The 17,630-nt window shown below is 35.9% G+C and overlaps 3 protein-coding genes across 4 annotated transcripts; all 3 read left to right on the top strand.

The window, feature by feature from the left end:
- The first annotated feature begins 41 nt into the window (after positions 1-41).
- On the top strand, positions 42-5,402 carry LOC106934013 (GTPase IMAP family member 8-like). Its single transcript, XM_088008294.1, has 6 exons — positions 42-128; positions 449-1,168; positions 2,336-3,049; positions 3,146-3,279; positions 3,371-4,046; positions 4,134-5,402. Exons 1-6 carry the CDS (start codon positions 98-100, stop codon positions 4,337-4,339), a joined length of 2,481 nt encoding a protein of 826 aa, XP_087864420.1. The 5' UTR covers positions 42-97; the 3' UTR covers positions 4,340-5,402.
- A 3,561-nt stretch (positions 5,403-8,963) lies between these two features.
- LOC106903618 (rano class II histocompatibility antigen, A beta chain-like) lies at positions 8,964-11,048 on the top strand. Of its 2 annotated transcripts, XM_088008282.1 has the most exons (5): positions 8,964-9,087; positions 9,187-9,453; positions 9,786-10,079; positions 10,161-10,295; positions 10,394-11,048. In XM_088008282.1, the coding sequence occupies exons 1-5, from the start codon at positions 9,036-9,038 to the stop codon at positions 10,396-10,398; spliced, it is 753 nt and encodes a 250-aa protein (XP_087864408.1). In that variant the 5' UTR covers positions 8,964-9,035; the 3' UTR covers positions 10,399-11,048. The 2 variants fall into 2 exon arrangements, with proteins under 2 accessions (XP_087864408.1, XP_087864407.1); XM_088008281.1 differs by lacking the exon at positions 10,394-11,048 and having other exon boundaries at positions 10,161-10,309.
- A 1,481-nt stretch (positions 11,049-12,529) lies between these two features.
- LOC106903616 (H-2 class II histocompatibility antigen, A-U alpha chain-like) lies at positions 12,530-14,477 on the top strand. Its single transcript, XM_014967550.2, has 4 exons — positions 12,530-12,683; positions 13,358-13,606; positions 13,706-13,987; positions 14,086-14,477. The coding sequence occupies exons 1-4, from the start codon at positions 12,572-12,574 to the stop codon at positions 14,226-14,228; spliced, it is 786 nt and encodes a 261-aa protein (XP_014823036.2). The 5' UTR covers positions 12,530-12,571; the 3' UTR covers positions 14,229-14,477.
- Positions 14,478-17,630: the final 3,153 nt, after the last annotated feature.

Here is a 17,630-nt window from a genome sequence, read left to right as displayed (position 1 = left end):
AATCGTCAGTCTCAACACTACCTTTGAACTCTTTTAGGAATAGACAGGGAAAGGCAGGAACAAGCGGAAACGTCGCCAGAGTTTGGAGCCTAATGAAATGGCTGCCTATGCTCATATTTCCAAATTAGGTCAGTGACGTTTTAATAAAACTCTCTGTAAAGTTTATCCTTTCTCTAATTATGGTTTTTTTTAAAAAAATAAACTCTCATTTTGCTGACTGAGTATGTTAAATTCAAAGACTGACTTTGTGCAAGAGTTGGGAGTTGGAGAAAAAGGCGACCTCACCTTTTCTAGTTATTTTTATTTAAGGTTAATTTCGTGTAAATGTTATTGTGGATGTTTTCGCATATAAATGTAGGGTTAAACTAAAATAGTGCATTCTGTGCAGGTCTAAATAAAGTAGGTATTTCTAAACCGTGTCGAATTAGCACCTCATTTCTTTTTACAGCACAAAGCCAACCTGCTACAGAGTTGAGGATTGTGTTGATAGGAGGAAGATTAAATGGAAGTCTAAGTGGTAAAAGCTCAGCTGGAAACTTCATCCTGGGTCAAAATGTTTTTGACACCAGCAGAAGAACAGCTCAGAGTGAAGCGAGGCAGAAGGAAGTGTTCAGCAGACGAGTCACAGTGGTTGATACTCCAGGATGGTGGTGGATTTGGCCTAAAGAAGAAACTCCCAAACTGGATCAGATAGAAATCCAGAACAGTGTCCATCTGTGTCCCCCAGGACCTCATGTCTTTCTGCTGGTCATTCCTGTTGATTTATATTTACCACAGTGGGTCAAAGCATCACTAAAGCAGCACCTGAAACTTTTCAATGTAGATGTTTTCTGTCACACCATCATGCTGATCACTGCAGTCGCTCCATGTAGTGATGAAGAGGTAGAATCCAGAATCAACACAAGTCCAACCCTGAGGTGGATTCTTCAACAATGTGAAGACAGAAAACATTTTCTCAACATCAGTGACAGAGACGATAGAGATCAAGTTAAGATCTTGTTAGAGAAAATTGAGACCCTGATTATAATCAATGGATTCAGACACTGTTCTGTTGACAGAAGACAAGGAGAAGCTCTGAGAAAAGAAATGACAAGTTTGACTGAAAGAGCCTCAAAAAGGTTTAATCAAATGCAGAAACAAAGAAGGAAACTCAGAGAGCTATTTGAAGGTAAGTTGCAAGTTATTTTAGTTCTAATAGACTACAGTGATCCTCAGGCTGTAGATTAGTGGGCCCTGCCAACTTTCAGATGTATCCCTTGTCCTGAAATTAAATTAAGAAATTGCAGCCATATGTACTGAAGCAGAAAGACATCTAAAAGTTGTAGGACACTGGTCCTTGAGGAATACAATTTGAGACCCCTGCTGTAGATGGTTATGCACAATTGAATGATGGAGGACAATAAATCACTCAATTGACCTCTGAAAAATGTTTTCACTTTAATTCTGAGATGATGGCTATGCCTTTGACTGAAGAGATAACACTAAATTTGTTTCTTCTGATGACATGCAGTGGCACACAAATTTAATAAAAAATGTATTGTACCAATGTCATTTTTTACCTTCAAAGTTTTACTTAAACAATAAATTAAAAATTAATCTTCAGCCATATTCAGATATGGTCAGAATTTTCATCTGCCAGGTCAGGAGTCTGTAGTCTTCAGCTCCAGAGCCACAAGAGGCTTTTTAGTTCACTTAATATTAAAGTTGTTTAGCATACATTTTAAATAAAATAATGCACAGAGTTTTGTTTCATCCTCGCCCTCCATGGTAAATTTGATCTAGAACAACCACTGGTCTTCTTTGTTGAAGGAAGTAAATGTTTCAGGATTCACATCTTCTGTGAGAATATCACAAATAACCCTGAGCAATGAAGGGTTGAAGTCTCTCTTTAGGAAATTATTGAGTATCACTTGAAAAAAGGAAGTATCAAATTAGACATAAAATAAAGAAACAGCTTCATTGCCTATTGGTAAAGCACAAACAGAACTGTGTGTCTCTTTCCAGGGAAAGGTTTCAGAAACGGAAAAACAACATAGAGCTCGATAAATTATAACACGTACTGTGTAAAAACTCACTTTTGCTTTTGTGAACAAATTTTTTAACAGCTCACTGGCAAATGTAAAGTAGAAAAAGACACAAGAGTTACTTAAGATGATCATGCAGTAGATTTATCTCAAGTATTATTTGGCCTTTTCCTACAGCTAATAATTATCAGCTGTTTCAGCTTTTCATTTGTTGGAGTCGTCTGTTTTCTGTTGAACTAACCCTACTCTAAATAAAGAAGAGTTAAAAACGTTTTTAATAATTTGTTGCCTTTTCTGTTTCGTTGGTTTAGGTGGAAAAGTCCCTCCAGACCATTTGAAAATAGTGATGATTGGAGATTCACTGGCTGGCAAGAGCTCAGCAGGAAACATCCTGATAAAAAATGCATTTCATGTTAATAAAAATGGAAGAACAACAATGCGCAGTGAAATCAGTCATGGTTTGGTTGAAGGAAGGCGGCTCACAGTGGTCGATTCTCCTGGTTGGTTCTGCATCAACACCCTTCAGGAAACCAGTGATATGGATAAAGTGGAAATAGAGAACAGTGTGAATCTGTGTCCTCCAGGACCACATGCTGTGCTGCTGGTTATTCCTGTGATAATAAACATTGATGAATCATATCTGAGATCTGTTCAGCAACACATGAGTCTGTTTAGAGAAGAAATCTGGACTCACACACTTGTTCTATTTACCTATGGAGACTGGTTAGGAGTGAAGACTGTAGAGGAGCGAATAGAGAGTGATGAAGGTCTGCAGTGGATAGTGAACAAGTGTGAGAACAGGTATCATGTCCTGAACAACAAGGACCACAGTGATAAGACTCAGGTAAAGGAACTACTGGAGAAGATTGAAGAGATGTGGGCAGGAAATGAAGATCCTTACTATGAAGTGGAGCTGGACCGAGCAGCAGAGCTAGAAACCAAGAGAGAGACTGGAGACAAGATGGCCAGAAGATTGAAGACGATCAGTGAGAGAAAGACAAGAGTCCTGAAAGAGCTGATTGGAGGTAAGAAATAAATATTATACATTTTATGGTATAGTCATATAATATGAGTGTCTTAAGATTAAAAGAACATTACAGTAATTTTTGTTTATTTTACAGGTGAGAGCCATCCAGTCACTGACATCAGGATTGTTCTTGTTGGCCAGAAATGTTCAGGGAAAAGTGAAGTTGGAAACATGATTATGTCCAATGAAAAATTTAAAATGACCTCTGAGAGAGCTTGGTTGACAAAGGCAATGCCACATCCTGATACCCAGACTGTAGATGCCCAGTTAGTAAAGTAGATGCAAATATAATTTTTGTTTTTGCTTTTCATCTTTTCAGACCTACCAAGAACATAGAGAAACTTCAACGTGTGTGAAACATGAAGGAAACTTTGCTGGAGTAAAAGTCTCAGTTGTTGAAACTCCAGGCTGGTTCTCAGACCCAACACCACCTGACTGGATCAAAGATGAAGTTCTCCACAGTGTCTCCATGTGTTCTCCTGGACCTCATGTTTTTCTCCTGGTTGTTCCCATCCTCAGATCTTTCACAGAGAAAGATCTCAAAGCTCTGGTGGAGATCATGAAGCCATTAACAGAGAGAGTGTGGAGACACTGCATGGTGGTTTTTACCTGGGGACACTGGCTCAGTGACCTCCCTGTAGAGAATTACATCGTCAGAGAGGGAAAGGAGCTCCAGGAGCTTCTGGAGAAATGTGGGAACAGATACCATGTTCTAAATCCCAATCGATATAGTGATGCTGTTCAAGTCAAAGAGTTGTTCCAAAAAATTATTAATATGGTAAAACAAAACAAAGGATGCTTTACAGCTGAAAGTGAACAAAATACATTTCTCAGTTTCCTTTGGCCACCAAAACAACAGACACTTACAGAAAAGGAATGGAGCAGGAGAGAACAGGAGCTGGTAGAAAGAATGATGAAAGCTTTAGCAATGGAACCAGAAGAACCAACAGAACCTGATGTGAGAACAGCAGAGAGCAAAGAAGGTGGTCCTAACGGTAAGTTTAATGTAATAATGATTTAATGTTGAGTTTACAGTCTTTGTTACATGCTTCTCTTTAATAACACTTCAATGTCTGTTTCAGTGAGTGGAGATGTTGCCTCAGATTATGGGGGCATTTCAGAGAACAGGAGACGACGAGGACATGACCAAGTAGCTGAATGGCCGACTACCAGAGTTAGACCATCAGAGATCAGCTCTGGGATCGGGATCATTTCTTCTTCAAACACTGACGTGGAAAACTTTGACGACAGTTCTGAAATCAGAGAATATGCAAATTCAAAAAAATAAAGTATTCACCTATCTATTGGGTTTCTTCTGGAAAAAGAAGCAAATATTTAAAAAAAAGTATTTGCTTTACCTAATAAAGAAACAGCTGACATTTACTGATGTTAACATGGTGAAATTCAGTAAGTTTTTATATTCTTGTGATATACGAGTCTTTCAGAAATCACCTTAAATATTTACAATAGTTTTTATTACGTTATCCGATGTTATCCTATTTTCTTTTACGATGCTTAGCATTTGTAAATGTTTACTTTGTCTTTTTAAACCAACTTTAGAGAATAAATGTCATGATTAGTTGATTGTATTCAAGAGAATACATGTCAGTAACAACATCCTTTATTTGTTTATGACTGGTTACGTAAAGGTATTACTTATCCATCAATGTATATACTAGACTATTATGTTTTGTACCTTCCATCAGATTTCCATTTGGTCTTTAACATATTCACCTATATCTGAATATGTTGTGCAAATGTTCAAACATTAACATTCAGAATATCACTATGCTTCAGTATGTGATCATTACGTGAATACAGGGTTTGTTTTTCATAAAGAAAAAAAAACGTGGAGCTTATTCTGACATCAGCTTTAGAGACGTTTCAATCTGCTTAAATTGGGAGTAAGATTTTTTTCAAGTAAGTTTTGAATTTTTAAGCTCAAATTTCCCAATTGTAAATGACAATGTACTTATATAGCATCATTATGAGAAAAGAACAGGTGTGATATAATTTTTATTTTATTTATTTATGTATTTATTTATTTATTGGTCTGATACAAACTCTTAACAGCGGAATTATGATTCCTAATTATTATGAGTCTTTGTTCTTAGGGACCTGAATTACATTTACTAGTTAGTTGAATTCACTATTCTGTTGAATAGACCGTTCCACTGATTCATTTGGCGTGCTGCTGTTGAAGCGATTGGGCGATGGTGATGGGGGTTTGTCCTGCAATTGGTGGATTGCTGTCATTGTGTTTGTGTGCGTGTTATGTTATTGCCTGAAGATAAATGTGGTTCAGTTTCATTGTTTATGTTTAACCAATAAAAGGTTAAAATCATGAAAAACATTGGGTTTGATGCTTCCTGGTCTAAATAACACGTAATGAAGTCAGGTTTCAGTGTATTTAGCAGCAGGGAGGAGCTTTCATGCCACTTTCGTTTTTGTACATGTTGACTCGTGCGTAAAAAACTTTGAACTTGTTTTGATTTTAGATTCTAACTTTTCTTAACTACGTCATATGGAGTGACTGCAGTGAAATGTGTGACTGAAGACATTGGAAATGAAAAGTTTTCTAAGTTATAGTTTGCGAAAGAGAGGTGCGCTTTGCTTTATCAAGAAATGATAACATTTAATTTTCCATTACAGTACAAAGGTCATCTTTGTTATCATTGACCTGTGTACTGCAATTAAATATTTTATGTTTTGCTTTTTGCATACAGTGGAAAACTACCATCACAAGATGTTTTACTTCAAGATCTTCTGACCTTTTCAACCTCCCCACCCCCCCCCCCACACACACACACAGGAGGAAGGGCTGTCCTGGTTTCACACCAATGAGGAAGGCTTCAACACTGGCTTGCATCTTTGACATAATGATAAGAAGACGAACAATAAAAATTAACAATATATAGCACAGCTACATTCAGATAGCAAACTAGGCCAATGAGAAAGTGCTTCTACAAAGAAGTAGGATCATTAGAATAACCACATACCTGCACATATCTGAAAACATGGTCCACAGTTTGACATGAACTGTTTTGGATTCTTCTTGTGACCTTTGGATGTAGGTCGAAGCACATGAACCAACAGAAGAATGCCTGGTTTTTCCAGCCTGGAGGAACAACAGGATAAAAAGCAGACACATTAGGATAATAAAAAAACATTTTAAAGAGAAGAGTGAGCAAAACTAACCATACCCACCTGTGTATGTCACTATCACAGTCATTCAAAATACTTAGTCCACCCGGTTTAGCCTGGAAAGCATTTCTCACCACCTACAACATAAAGCATGGTGTATACGACTGTTTAATACAGGGGTGCTCACGTCCAGTCCTCGAGAGCTACCATCCTGCAACTTTTAGATGCATCTTGACTCCAACAGACCAGGATCAGCTCTGATCAGACCTGCTAACCAGCCATTCATTTGACTCAGGTGTGTTAATTGGAGCAGGGAAGCATCTGAAAGTTGCAGGATGGCAGCTGTCAAGGAGTGGCCTTGAGCTCCCCTGTACTGAACAGTCGTACCGCGATATCCAAACAAATAAACTTACGTTAAGTATAAGTTGATACTTTGTGCAAATAGAAATTTAATGTATTCATAAAAAATAATCAAAAACATGATGATTTTAACATGGAACTTACCTTGTTATGATAAGCTCCAGACAAGACGCCATACTGCTGCCTCCGCTCTATGTGACGTTGGTCACATTGGTGTGTGTGGAACGTGTTTTTAAACTAAGTGGCCAGTATGGTAAAGTTGTACCTTTGATGCATTAAGTTAATTTTTCAGTGCGTAACCACTTTTGTAAATGTTGCCATGCCTGAGTTGTTTGGGATTAAACTAATACAATATTATTTTTTCTAAATCAACACTGCTTAATTACAACATAATGCAAACTCTTGAGCTTTTATTTAATAAAATCTATCACTTTGATGGCTAACACAAACAAGTCATACTGAAAACCTGGAAAACTTTAACTAAAAAGAGAAATACTAAGGGTAAGGATGAACTAACACATGAAAAAATAAAACAAAATTAGATTACTGGAAGATCTGAGAAAACAACATGGCAACCCAGGATTTGTTGTACTTTGAAAGAGTATATAATTTGCAGAAACAAGTGAGCAGGTGGTAAAATGGGAAAGTAGCTGGTGACATCTTGAAAATCTGGAAATAACAAGGCTTTTATTGTTAAAACTCGAAGTGATTTTTAGGAAGAACAGGAATGGAGTGAGGTCCAGTTTATTTAAAAAAACATCAGAAATTAACCAGTTGAAGTTTCTATGGCTCAATGACCGCCTCACAGGCATGTGATGTTATTAATGAAAATGTCTAATCCAGTAAATGACTTTTCTTTTTCTGTATTCATTTTTGTATTGGATTGGTGATTCAGAAAGAAAAACAACCTTTTAACTTTAGCTAAAGGTAATAGGAGATGATGAATCACTTTTAATGCTATAATTGTACGATCCTTTTATATGTTTGCTCCACTTCATAAGTTATAAATGAAGAAAGACTTTCCCTCAGTTTAGGACATAATATATCTAATTAGTGGCTTTTTTTATAAGAGAAAATGCTCTGTTAATTTTTTATAATTAACATGAAGAATATAACATTTATTTGCATTTATTATACATTTATTTCTGACTTTCAGAAATTGACTTAATAATCAAACAGCCTTCATGTTTTCTTTATTCAGTGATGATTTCTAAGTGCAAAGAGTGATACATTTTTTGCCATTCTGATCTGTTCCTGTTTGCTTCACACAAATAGTAAAATCCCTGTGTTTTTTGGGTTTGTTTCTGATTGAATGGACTCATCTTGGAAAATTGATAAATCTTTTGTTGGGCAATAAATGTTCTCACACTAATGAAAAAGAAACATTTAGTTCAAGAATATCATTTACTCCCCTTGATACAATTTCTATCTTAAATCTTAAAAGCGTGTGCGCTGTTCTTTATAATTTCTTCCCAACATTGTGTTAGGTTTGATGAGTCTTAATTATCTTTTTCCTAGCAGATAAGTCTTATTACATACTGCTGGAGGGTGACATGTAGCTGTAATCAAACAAAGTCAAGTGAAACATACAATAAATGGCAGCCAAGAAAAGGAACAGATGTAAAGGAAGTAGGGTGTGAAACAAGAAGTTTGATTCCAAACCATAAATAGAGGAATTCAAGATATGTTTCCATTGTTTTCTGTACATCCTCCCAAGAACATTTGACCTCAGATGTAAGAAAATGATCATAATGCAACTATTAGACACTTCCTCAATATAGTACTCGCATCATAGTGCTTGTTGTACGTATACGGCTGGTATTTTTTATGAAGTACACGACTGCGACTGGTGTAAGCACAATTATCAAGAGATGCAGGATTCAAGAAGAGACGAAACACCAAAAAAGCTGACGAAGTAGATTCATACTAACGGTTCAATAAAGGAAGCAGGACTTAAAACAGAAAAGAAATGGAAGTAAATTAAAACCGAGATAAGACTAATGGAAGCAAAAAACACAAAACATTAGTAAACTCATTAGGTATGACATTAACATGTTTCACTTCACAAAGGGATTTTAATAGACTGAGGTGAAATTTAAAATATTAGAAAGGCATTTTTGATTAAACTAAAGCTGGATATCCACTGATGGTATTTTTTTTCTCAAACTGATTAGGAGATGTTATAATTATATCTGCAGCTTTTATTGTCTGTAATGTACAACAAACTAGAGGTATGTTTCCATACTAGAGGTATGTATCCATACCTCTAGTATGGAAACTAGAGGTATATGCCACATTATGACACATGCACACATAAACGACTGTGTGTTTCATTTATGTGTGCATGTGTCATAATGCGGCATATGTTTTTTGTGTACAAGTCATAACTGCATAACTACATTTACTTCCTCTTAGTGAAGCAGATGACCTCTGCACAGCAGTGAAGCTCTGCCTCTGTCGCGTTTTACTGCTGAGGAAACATGAACGCTTACAATTTTCTGTTTGCTTTGTTTGTATGCCTTGGAAATCCAGGTGAGTTTGAATAATTTAACCTTTCTGTGTTTATTTAAAGGCTTGGCGTAATAATTAATTTAAAAAGTATTAAAAATGATTTCTCTCATTTCTCTGCAGTTTTTTCAGAGGAAGATTTTTACCAAATCAAAGCATGTTGTTCATTCAGTGGTCCAAACTTTGACAGTATTGAACACATCCTTACAGCCAGTTTTAACAAACAAACGATGATGGAGTACAACAGCACAAGGGGAAACTCGATTGGATTTACAAATTATTCAATTGTGGCTTCACGGTTATGGAACAAAGACCCTTTGGATCGCTTTGAAAGAGCAACGGAAATGAGGCTAATGTGTTACGGGAACCAAGAATACATACAAGCCATCAGTAAGAGCAATTATTTTTTAACAATATGAAGCTTGTTTTCAGTTTTACTTTATATACCAATATGGGGCTGAGACTGTGATGTTATGTATCCCCATTTAACGGCAATGTACAGAAGAACTTTTTGTACTTTAACAAATATGTTTATATTTCTACATGACATCAAGTAAAAAAAAATCATAATGGATTCATTAACTTTTGTGTCAATTTCTGTGTAGATTTTTAAGAAAATGTTTCTATGTTCACAATGACTTGGCTATGATATTATGCACCACATTGAACACTATAGAAAAGTAAAAGTTAAGAAATCGTAAATAATAACCCATTTTCTCTAGGAAACCTGTCGACAACGCCCACCATGAGGCTAAAATCAGTGAAACAGCCAGACGGTCGACATCCAGCCATGCTTGTGTGCAGTGCCTATAACTTTTACCCAAAGCAAATTAAAATAATCTGGCTGCGAAATGACCAAGAAGTGACTGAAGGGGTCAGTAACACAGATGCCATCCCAGTTGGAGAATTGTACTACCAGTTTCATTCTTACCTTGAGTACACACCGACTTCAGGAGAAAAAATCAGCTGCATGGTTGAACACATCATCCTGTCGGAGCCAAGGATCATTGTTTGGAGTAAGTTTGTTATTGTCATGCAGATACGGACATGGAAATAATTCAATATATGATGTTTACTCTCTCTTTCCCCCGTTTCAGACGACTCACTTCCTGAAGGAGAAAAATATAAGATTATTGTTGGACTGTGTGGACTGATAATTGGTTTGGTTATCTTTATCTCTGGATTTATTTACCACAGGAAAAAGTCTGCTGTATATAACTCTGTCCGCCAAGGTGAGGAGATGTAAACACATCAGAAAATCTAAACTACATAAAAACCTAAAATGTTATGGTACATCTATTATTAATGAAATTTGTCTTTCCTTTAACAGAATGAGCTCTGATTCCTGTGGAGGTCATTCCTGGATTGCCTTTTAGTAGAACAAACAAAAACAAATAAAAAAAACCCTCAAGTCCTCCAAGATGCTCTACTTATGCAACCTGTGAATGTATCTGAGCCTTTTAATTCTAGGAAATAGTGCACAAATTTTATATTTCTTATAGTTATTGACAGACATTTGTTATTTGTGTGGTGCTTTTTTGACTTTTCTATAGCTGGACATGATTAAGATATTTTTTGTTTTTATTTTTTTTCTGTATGACTTATTGAGCAGCACTGTAGCACATTTTGTACCACTACTGCCTTGCAGGAAACATTTGCTTGGTTCAATTCCTGCATGAAGTTTACTGGTTCTCACTCTCATGCTCCATCTTTCTCTCTCACTCCAAAAACTGTGGAAGATTATTTGGTTTCTAACTTTTCCATAGTTATGACAATTCACCCAGTGACCAATGGTCATAGTCACCTCATAGCTGGAGCCCTACATGGATAAAATGGATGGATGGAAATGTCTAGTATAGTCACCAGTACATCACTACTGTTATAAAAACTGCTTCTTAAAACTGCTTTCAAGCCAACAATGAAGAAAATGTGAAGAAATTGTTTATCTGTTTAATCTCACAATAAATTATTATGAAGAAAAGACTCCATGTGGGTAACTTTTACTATATATGACAGACATGTTACTATATATACATGTCTGTTATATATATATATATATATATATATATATATATATATATATATATATATATATATATATATATATATATATATATATAATTTTTTTTTATTTTTTTACTTGATGTCATTTTAGCAATATGTATTTATATACATGTTGCTAAAACTGTCACCATGTCATGACATTATAATCTGAGACAGATAATCTGTGAAGATTGAGTTAGCCCCAGTGCTTGTAAACACAACCAATCAGAGCCAGGAGAAGAATCTTAGCGCTGTCAATCATGCTTGAGTATGTGCTGTTCAATGTACCAAAGGCAGACAAACAACTTACTGTTCCTGGAAAACTGTTTATCCACCAACATACAACATGTTTATGTTAACTAGCTTGAGCATTCATAGCAGGTTGTTTGGATGGAGTAGCTGTAGCGTAAAGTGAGGGGGAGGGTGTCAGCTTGTCAGCAATAGTGATTGACAGCACTGAGACACTTGGTTGTTTCTGACTGGACGTAGTGCATTTCTGCAGAAGAGGGAAAAAACAGAGGTGCTAAATTTTTTTCACGGATTATCTGTCTCATACTGTCACGACAGAGCAGTCCAACTTCATGGCATTAAACTGGGGTTTAATAACATATGTCATATGACAAACATTAACAATTGGGTAAAAACTTAAAACGTCAACACAGTTCATGTCTCCAGCAAGCAATCATGTCTCAGCAGCCAAGAGCCCAGACCGTCTGCAAGAAACAAAGTGCAGCACAGGGGGAAGGTTTAAAACCAGGTTAGGAAAACCACAGCAACCAGAAAATTTTAAACATGAAACAGAAAATAACACAACATGAGAATGACCCATGAATAACAGGAACCAGGCAGAAAGCAGATCAAACCTCAAGAGAAAGCAGATATTTTTAACAGTAAAACTAAAGGTGTATAGAGAAAAACATTAATTAAACACAACAAACAGAATTAGAATTTAAATATATAAAAATACCTAAAGTACAAGATGTAAGAACTATGAATTAGGAAGCAAATAAATGCGAACAAAACAAATTAATCAAAAATGTTTTAAAGTAAATAAATATACTTAACACCCCTAAACAGAAATAATATGTTGTGTACAAATGTTGGGTTAAAAAAATTCAACTCAATCCAGTTCATTCTAATTCACCAAAAAAGAAAAACTTTCTCAAAATACTTTACATTCAATTCAGCTATGTAAAAAAAATTCAAACTTCAGAATCTCAACAAGAAACTTAATTCATACTTTAGTAAACAATCAGTGAATTTATACTGCATGAATTACCGAGAAATACAAAGTTTCTCTTGGAACAATTTCTAAATTTCTCTTGACATTTCGCAGAATAGCTCAACGGGACTTTTGTTGACCCAGCTTCCTCCTCAGCCAAAGGTTTTTAGTTCACACTCAGGAATGAGGAAGCTCTTGCCTGCAGGAACCCGAGTCCGTCTGGTGAAATCACGTTTTCACTGCATGTTTAGAACAAAGCGACTGAGAGTCATGATGGGACGCCACTGGAGATTAAACAATCTGAGCTCCGTACTTCTCCTGCTTTTCTTTGGGACACGTTTCGTCGGTGCTGCAGGTAAGTAACCAGCATACAGTTGCTTTACCTGCTATGTTTTGTGTTTTTAAAATAAGCACTGGCTGCTGTGGTTGCTAGAATAAATCAGTAAAACAAAAAATCGTAAACATAAAGTAAACATGTAAACAGTTTTACTGACCAAACAGTAATTACAAAGGTGTTGAATTGTAAAAATAATCTGATTGCCCCATAATTGTCCAGAAAAATAGTGATTTAAAATGGTTATTTTGGTAATAAATATAGTAAATATAACAAACTTCTTCTGATGTATTATCTTGATAATGTTATTATATATTTACTTGCAGTAAGATTTATTACTTGTACATTCATTTTAATGTGGCCTTACTGGAGGTAACAACTAAAACTGTTAAAATGCCAGTATAACAATTTTTATTAATATTTTCTGTAAACAAAATTTAAATTTACTTGAAATATTATTATAACATCTAACAACAAAAAAAAAACATTTATCATTTACATGCAATGATAAAAAACCAAGGGAAGCCACATATTAATTCTAAAAAATAATAAGAATGCCTTTCCACTTTCATGGCTTTGATATATTTTCATATCACTGAATTTTTTTGTCTTGATTTCACAGAATTTCACCAAGTTTCGTTTCAGTGTGTTTAACTTTTTTATGTTAATTTTCACTCTTAATCTTTTTATTATAGGAGGTCACCAACTTTGTTTTACCTATGGATGTTTTGACTCCAGTGACACCCAGCTCTACGTGACTTTGGACGATGATGAAATATTTTATGCAGATTATAAAAACAACGCTAGTGTCTGGGATGAGAAAATAGCAACTTTGAAATATAGATATACATCCACTGCACGTGAATATGTAGAAATATGCCGAACCGTGTGCAATAAAGACATACATCGATGGAAACCGGACCCAGACGTCAGAAGGACTAAAGGTAGGTAAACCTCAGTTTTAATTTGTTACTATTGAACAAAGTTTCTCCAGAATCACAAAACAAGCTTATAATGAATATCGTCCCAATTTATTTTTTTAGATCCACCAGAAGTGATTATTTACACCAAAGACGAAGTGATTGAAGATGTAGAGAACAGTCTTGTGTGTTTTGCCAACAACTTTTTCCCACCTGCCATCGACATCAGGTGGACCAAGAATGACAAAGAGGTGGCAGTGGAAGATCCCTTCATCAAAACTATTTCCAACTCTGACGGGACGTTTCATGTCTTCTCCTACCTGAACTTTGTTCCAAAGCAAGGAGACATTTACAGCTGCACTGTGGAACATGAAGCCCTGGAGGAACCCAAGACCAGGTTTTGGGGTGAGAAAGTCTTTTTTTCTGTAGCTTCAAAACTTTAATTGTCTCTACTGGTGGTGTAGCTTGAATTTCAAATATTTTTTCTTTCTCTTTTTCTTTAGATGTTGAAACAGAGGAGATGAGTGTGGGTCCAACCATCTTCTGTGCACTTGGTCTGACTCTTGGGCTGCTTGGAATTGCTGCAGGAACTTTCTTTTTTGTGAAAGGAAACCAGTATTGTGACACCCCAGACATTGCTGCTTAATGGATACAAGAGTAGCTTCCTTTTTGACTTTATTTGCATGGAATAATCTTTAGGCACTTTCAGGTTTTACAAGCAGGTATTTTGGGCATATGTTATGTTGGTGTAACAAGAGGAAGTTTGTAAATGTTTGTGTTAGCTTAAATTACTTCCAGTAAAATGACACACTAGGGTTTAAATGTCTTCCCTCAATATAACACTACCATGCAGATGTGTTGCATCTGTATATGTCTGATCAGAATGCAGCGTCAGTAACTTATTCAACAAGGAAATCATTTAAAATTAAAAATTCCTGTTTTCTATATGCTGTTTGACTGCTGTATTCCTTAAGTCTACTGTTAAAGAAGAATTTAGATAATAATAATAATAATAATAATAATAATAATAATAATATAATTATTATAATAATTATATTAGATTATAATATATTTTAAGAAAACCTCTGGCTCAATCTTCTTCACACGCTCTACCGGCGGGCCGAAGTGAAGCCACACAGAAAACAACAATCAGCGTCGACGTCACAGAATTTCAGAGTTTAATCCAATGGACTCTTTGCACCTCAGCTTCCGCGTTCGGGGAAAAGCGGCTCGATTGTTTCCGATCCAATACAGATATTATTTACACTCGGTGCTTGCAATGCTTGGCCAAGGTTTGTACATCGATCCGAAGCCCCAACAAGTCAGCTGGAGAAAGGTTTTAAGATGTACGCCTCGTTATACATTCACTGATACGAAGGCTAACATTAACCTTAGCTTATGCTAGTAGGCAATATTATCGGACATTGTTCTTGTAAAAATGTGCTATTTAAGTATCTAAACATTCTAACGGACAATGTATTTATCTCATTTTCAAGTCGTTAGTGTCAGAGACTAACGGGGGAGATTACGGTTCGGGCTTTTAGCTTCCGAAGCCTGAACTATGAGGCTTGTTGTAGCCTCAAGAGATGGGCTAGCCACCAGAGTTGCGCTTAACAGTAGCGCAACTCAGCTGTTCAGGTTCAAAGTTGCTGCTTTTAGAAAAATATGACTGTGTCCCTTAATGTATCCGTGTTATTTCGTTTTATTACCTTTGCAAGTTTCTTGTGAAGAGCTCAGGACGGTGTTTACAGCAGTATGTACAGGCGGATCAATTGCTGGGCTGTCTGGCTCTGGTCTGCTCTCTCGTTCCCATAAACTCTTTCAGGCTGAATATAGAAGTGATTCCATGGAAATAACTCAGGGAGGCTCCTTTATTTACCATCCGTATCCCCGGTAGTTTTAGGTTGATCCGGAGTGAAGTGAAAGCTGCAAACTTTGCTGTGCGGCGTTAGCTTCAACTGGTAGCGACAGATATTTACAAGCCATCTTCTAAATTCAGGATCGCTTGGAGATTAATGAAAACTTAAAAGCCCATTATATTAGGAAGACAACAATGACCTTCGTAGGTTATAAAAACCAGGAGCTCAAGTGGGAGGTGTCAAGTTAAAACAGCAAATGGTACACTTTTAAATGCATTTCCCATCTCCATCCAACTGGCACGTTCCATACAAATAATCAAGCGCACCCATCTCTTTCACTTCTCAAACTCAGCAGCCAAATCTATAAGGTAACTTGGCACACCTGTGCTCACAATGATCTCTTTTCAGACAAAGATCCTCAACTGAAAGCTTTCTCAAAGACACCACAGGTTTTCAACCTACTCTGTGGCTAAAAAATAGGAATAAATAGGAAAATCTCAGTTGAATGTAAATAGTAATTTTTGTCACATATAGATGTAACTGTGTATCGGTCTGTGTGCTGAAGCTCATGAAATGCATGTGTGAGGAACTTTGACTGTCAGTGATTAACTCTTAACAGGTCAGGATTCATGATTATTACATGACAACGTGTGTAGACAATCAGTACTACAGTTATTAAATGAATATTGTGGAAAAATTATCAAAAGTCTGGTACGAAGACTGATAATAATCAAAACATAAGTTTATGCATAAGAGACAAAAAAAGAGGATCACGCTCTGTGCATCAGTGGTTTTGATCTTATTAATAGAGCAATTTGTCTCTCTATCTTTGTCAGAGAACTTTGTGGAAGAAAGTTGTGATTTCTGATACAGACCTGGAACAAACCAGATTTGTGATTAGATTATCGACAAACAGTAAATTAACACTCAGTGATGAGGTTGAAAGGGTCAGAAGAGCTTATAAAACATGTTGTGACAGTAGTTTTCCACTGTATGCACAAAGCACAACATAAAACTTTCAATTACAGTACAAAGGTCAACGATAACAACCCCAACACATTTCTTGACAAAGCTCCCTCTCTGTCATAAACTATAACTTGGAGAACTTTTCAGTTTCAATGTTTTCAGTCACACATTTCACTGCAGTCGCTCCATGTTGTGAAGAAAAGTTATAATCTAATATCAAAACAAGATCAACTCTGTGGTTTATTCCTGTTGGACTCCAATTTCACCAGGGAGCCAAATGAACTGCATCTCCCAGCATTCAAAGCGAGCACTGGATAAAAGTTTGACTAATCTGTTCTGACTTTTTATCCCAGATTGTTGTTTTTTTTCCTCTTTTTTTCTTTTTTGCTGTGGCTCTAATCCTTTTCCGTTCACACATGTGAACTGAATCCATTCAAATGTGTAGAGATAAAATAAGTGCTAATTGTTGAAAGAATACCCACAAAAAGTCAGAATTCTGAGATTAAAGTCTGAATTATTATGTTTTTGGCCCTAATCCTCTTCCGTACCTCATGCACCACTTTTTCCTGATGTCCAAACATACCCAGTTGTCCCTTCAGACTACAAAAAGCGCCCCCTTGTGTTACGGTGGACAGAGGAAACATTAAATGAAAAACAATGTGTATAGCCATTTAAAAAGTTTAAAGTTGAAACTATGAGATATAATAGATCAAAACAAACTAATAATTAAACAAATGAAGGTAAAAAATAATTAAATTAAATAAATGTAAATGTTTATTTACTGAACCAAATTTGGAGGGTAAATAATAAATAGTTGCTTGAACTGTATTCAAGAGTGAATCAACAATAACATCTATTTTTAATTTGTTATTGGTTACATAAGAGTCTTCTCCATCAATGCATAAGCTTCACACTGTATACTTTGCTTTAGTTATGCTTTGTACCTTCTGCTAGATTTTCATTTCGCCATATCAGAGTGTGTTGCTCAAATGCTTAAAACATTAATTTCTGGAAGTTACACGGCATTTAAATGTTAAACAGTAAAGTGTTTTTTTGTTGTTGCTTTTTTAATGAAGCAGGAAGGAGGAGATATTTCTTTACAGTTAAGATGTTTCAATATTCTTGAGGTGGGACTTTGAGTGAGTTTTTCTAACTAGAGATTTTTCAGATTTTAGTCTTTTTGTGACACTTTTGACTTCCCATTTATTCCAGCAGGTCAATCC

This window comes from Poecilia mexicana, unplaced genomic scaffold, assembly GCF_051168715.1.
Source record: "Poecilia mexicana isolate PSO_F unplaced genomic scaffold, ASM5116871v1 scaffold_8, whole genome shotgun sequence".
NCBI lineage: Eukaryota > Metazoa > Chordata > Actinopteri > Cyprinodontiformes > Poeciliidae > Poecilia > Poecilia mexicana.
The sequence above is the reverse complement of the archived record's forward strand: the minus strand, read 5'-3'. Positions and strand labels throughout refer to the sequence as shown.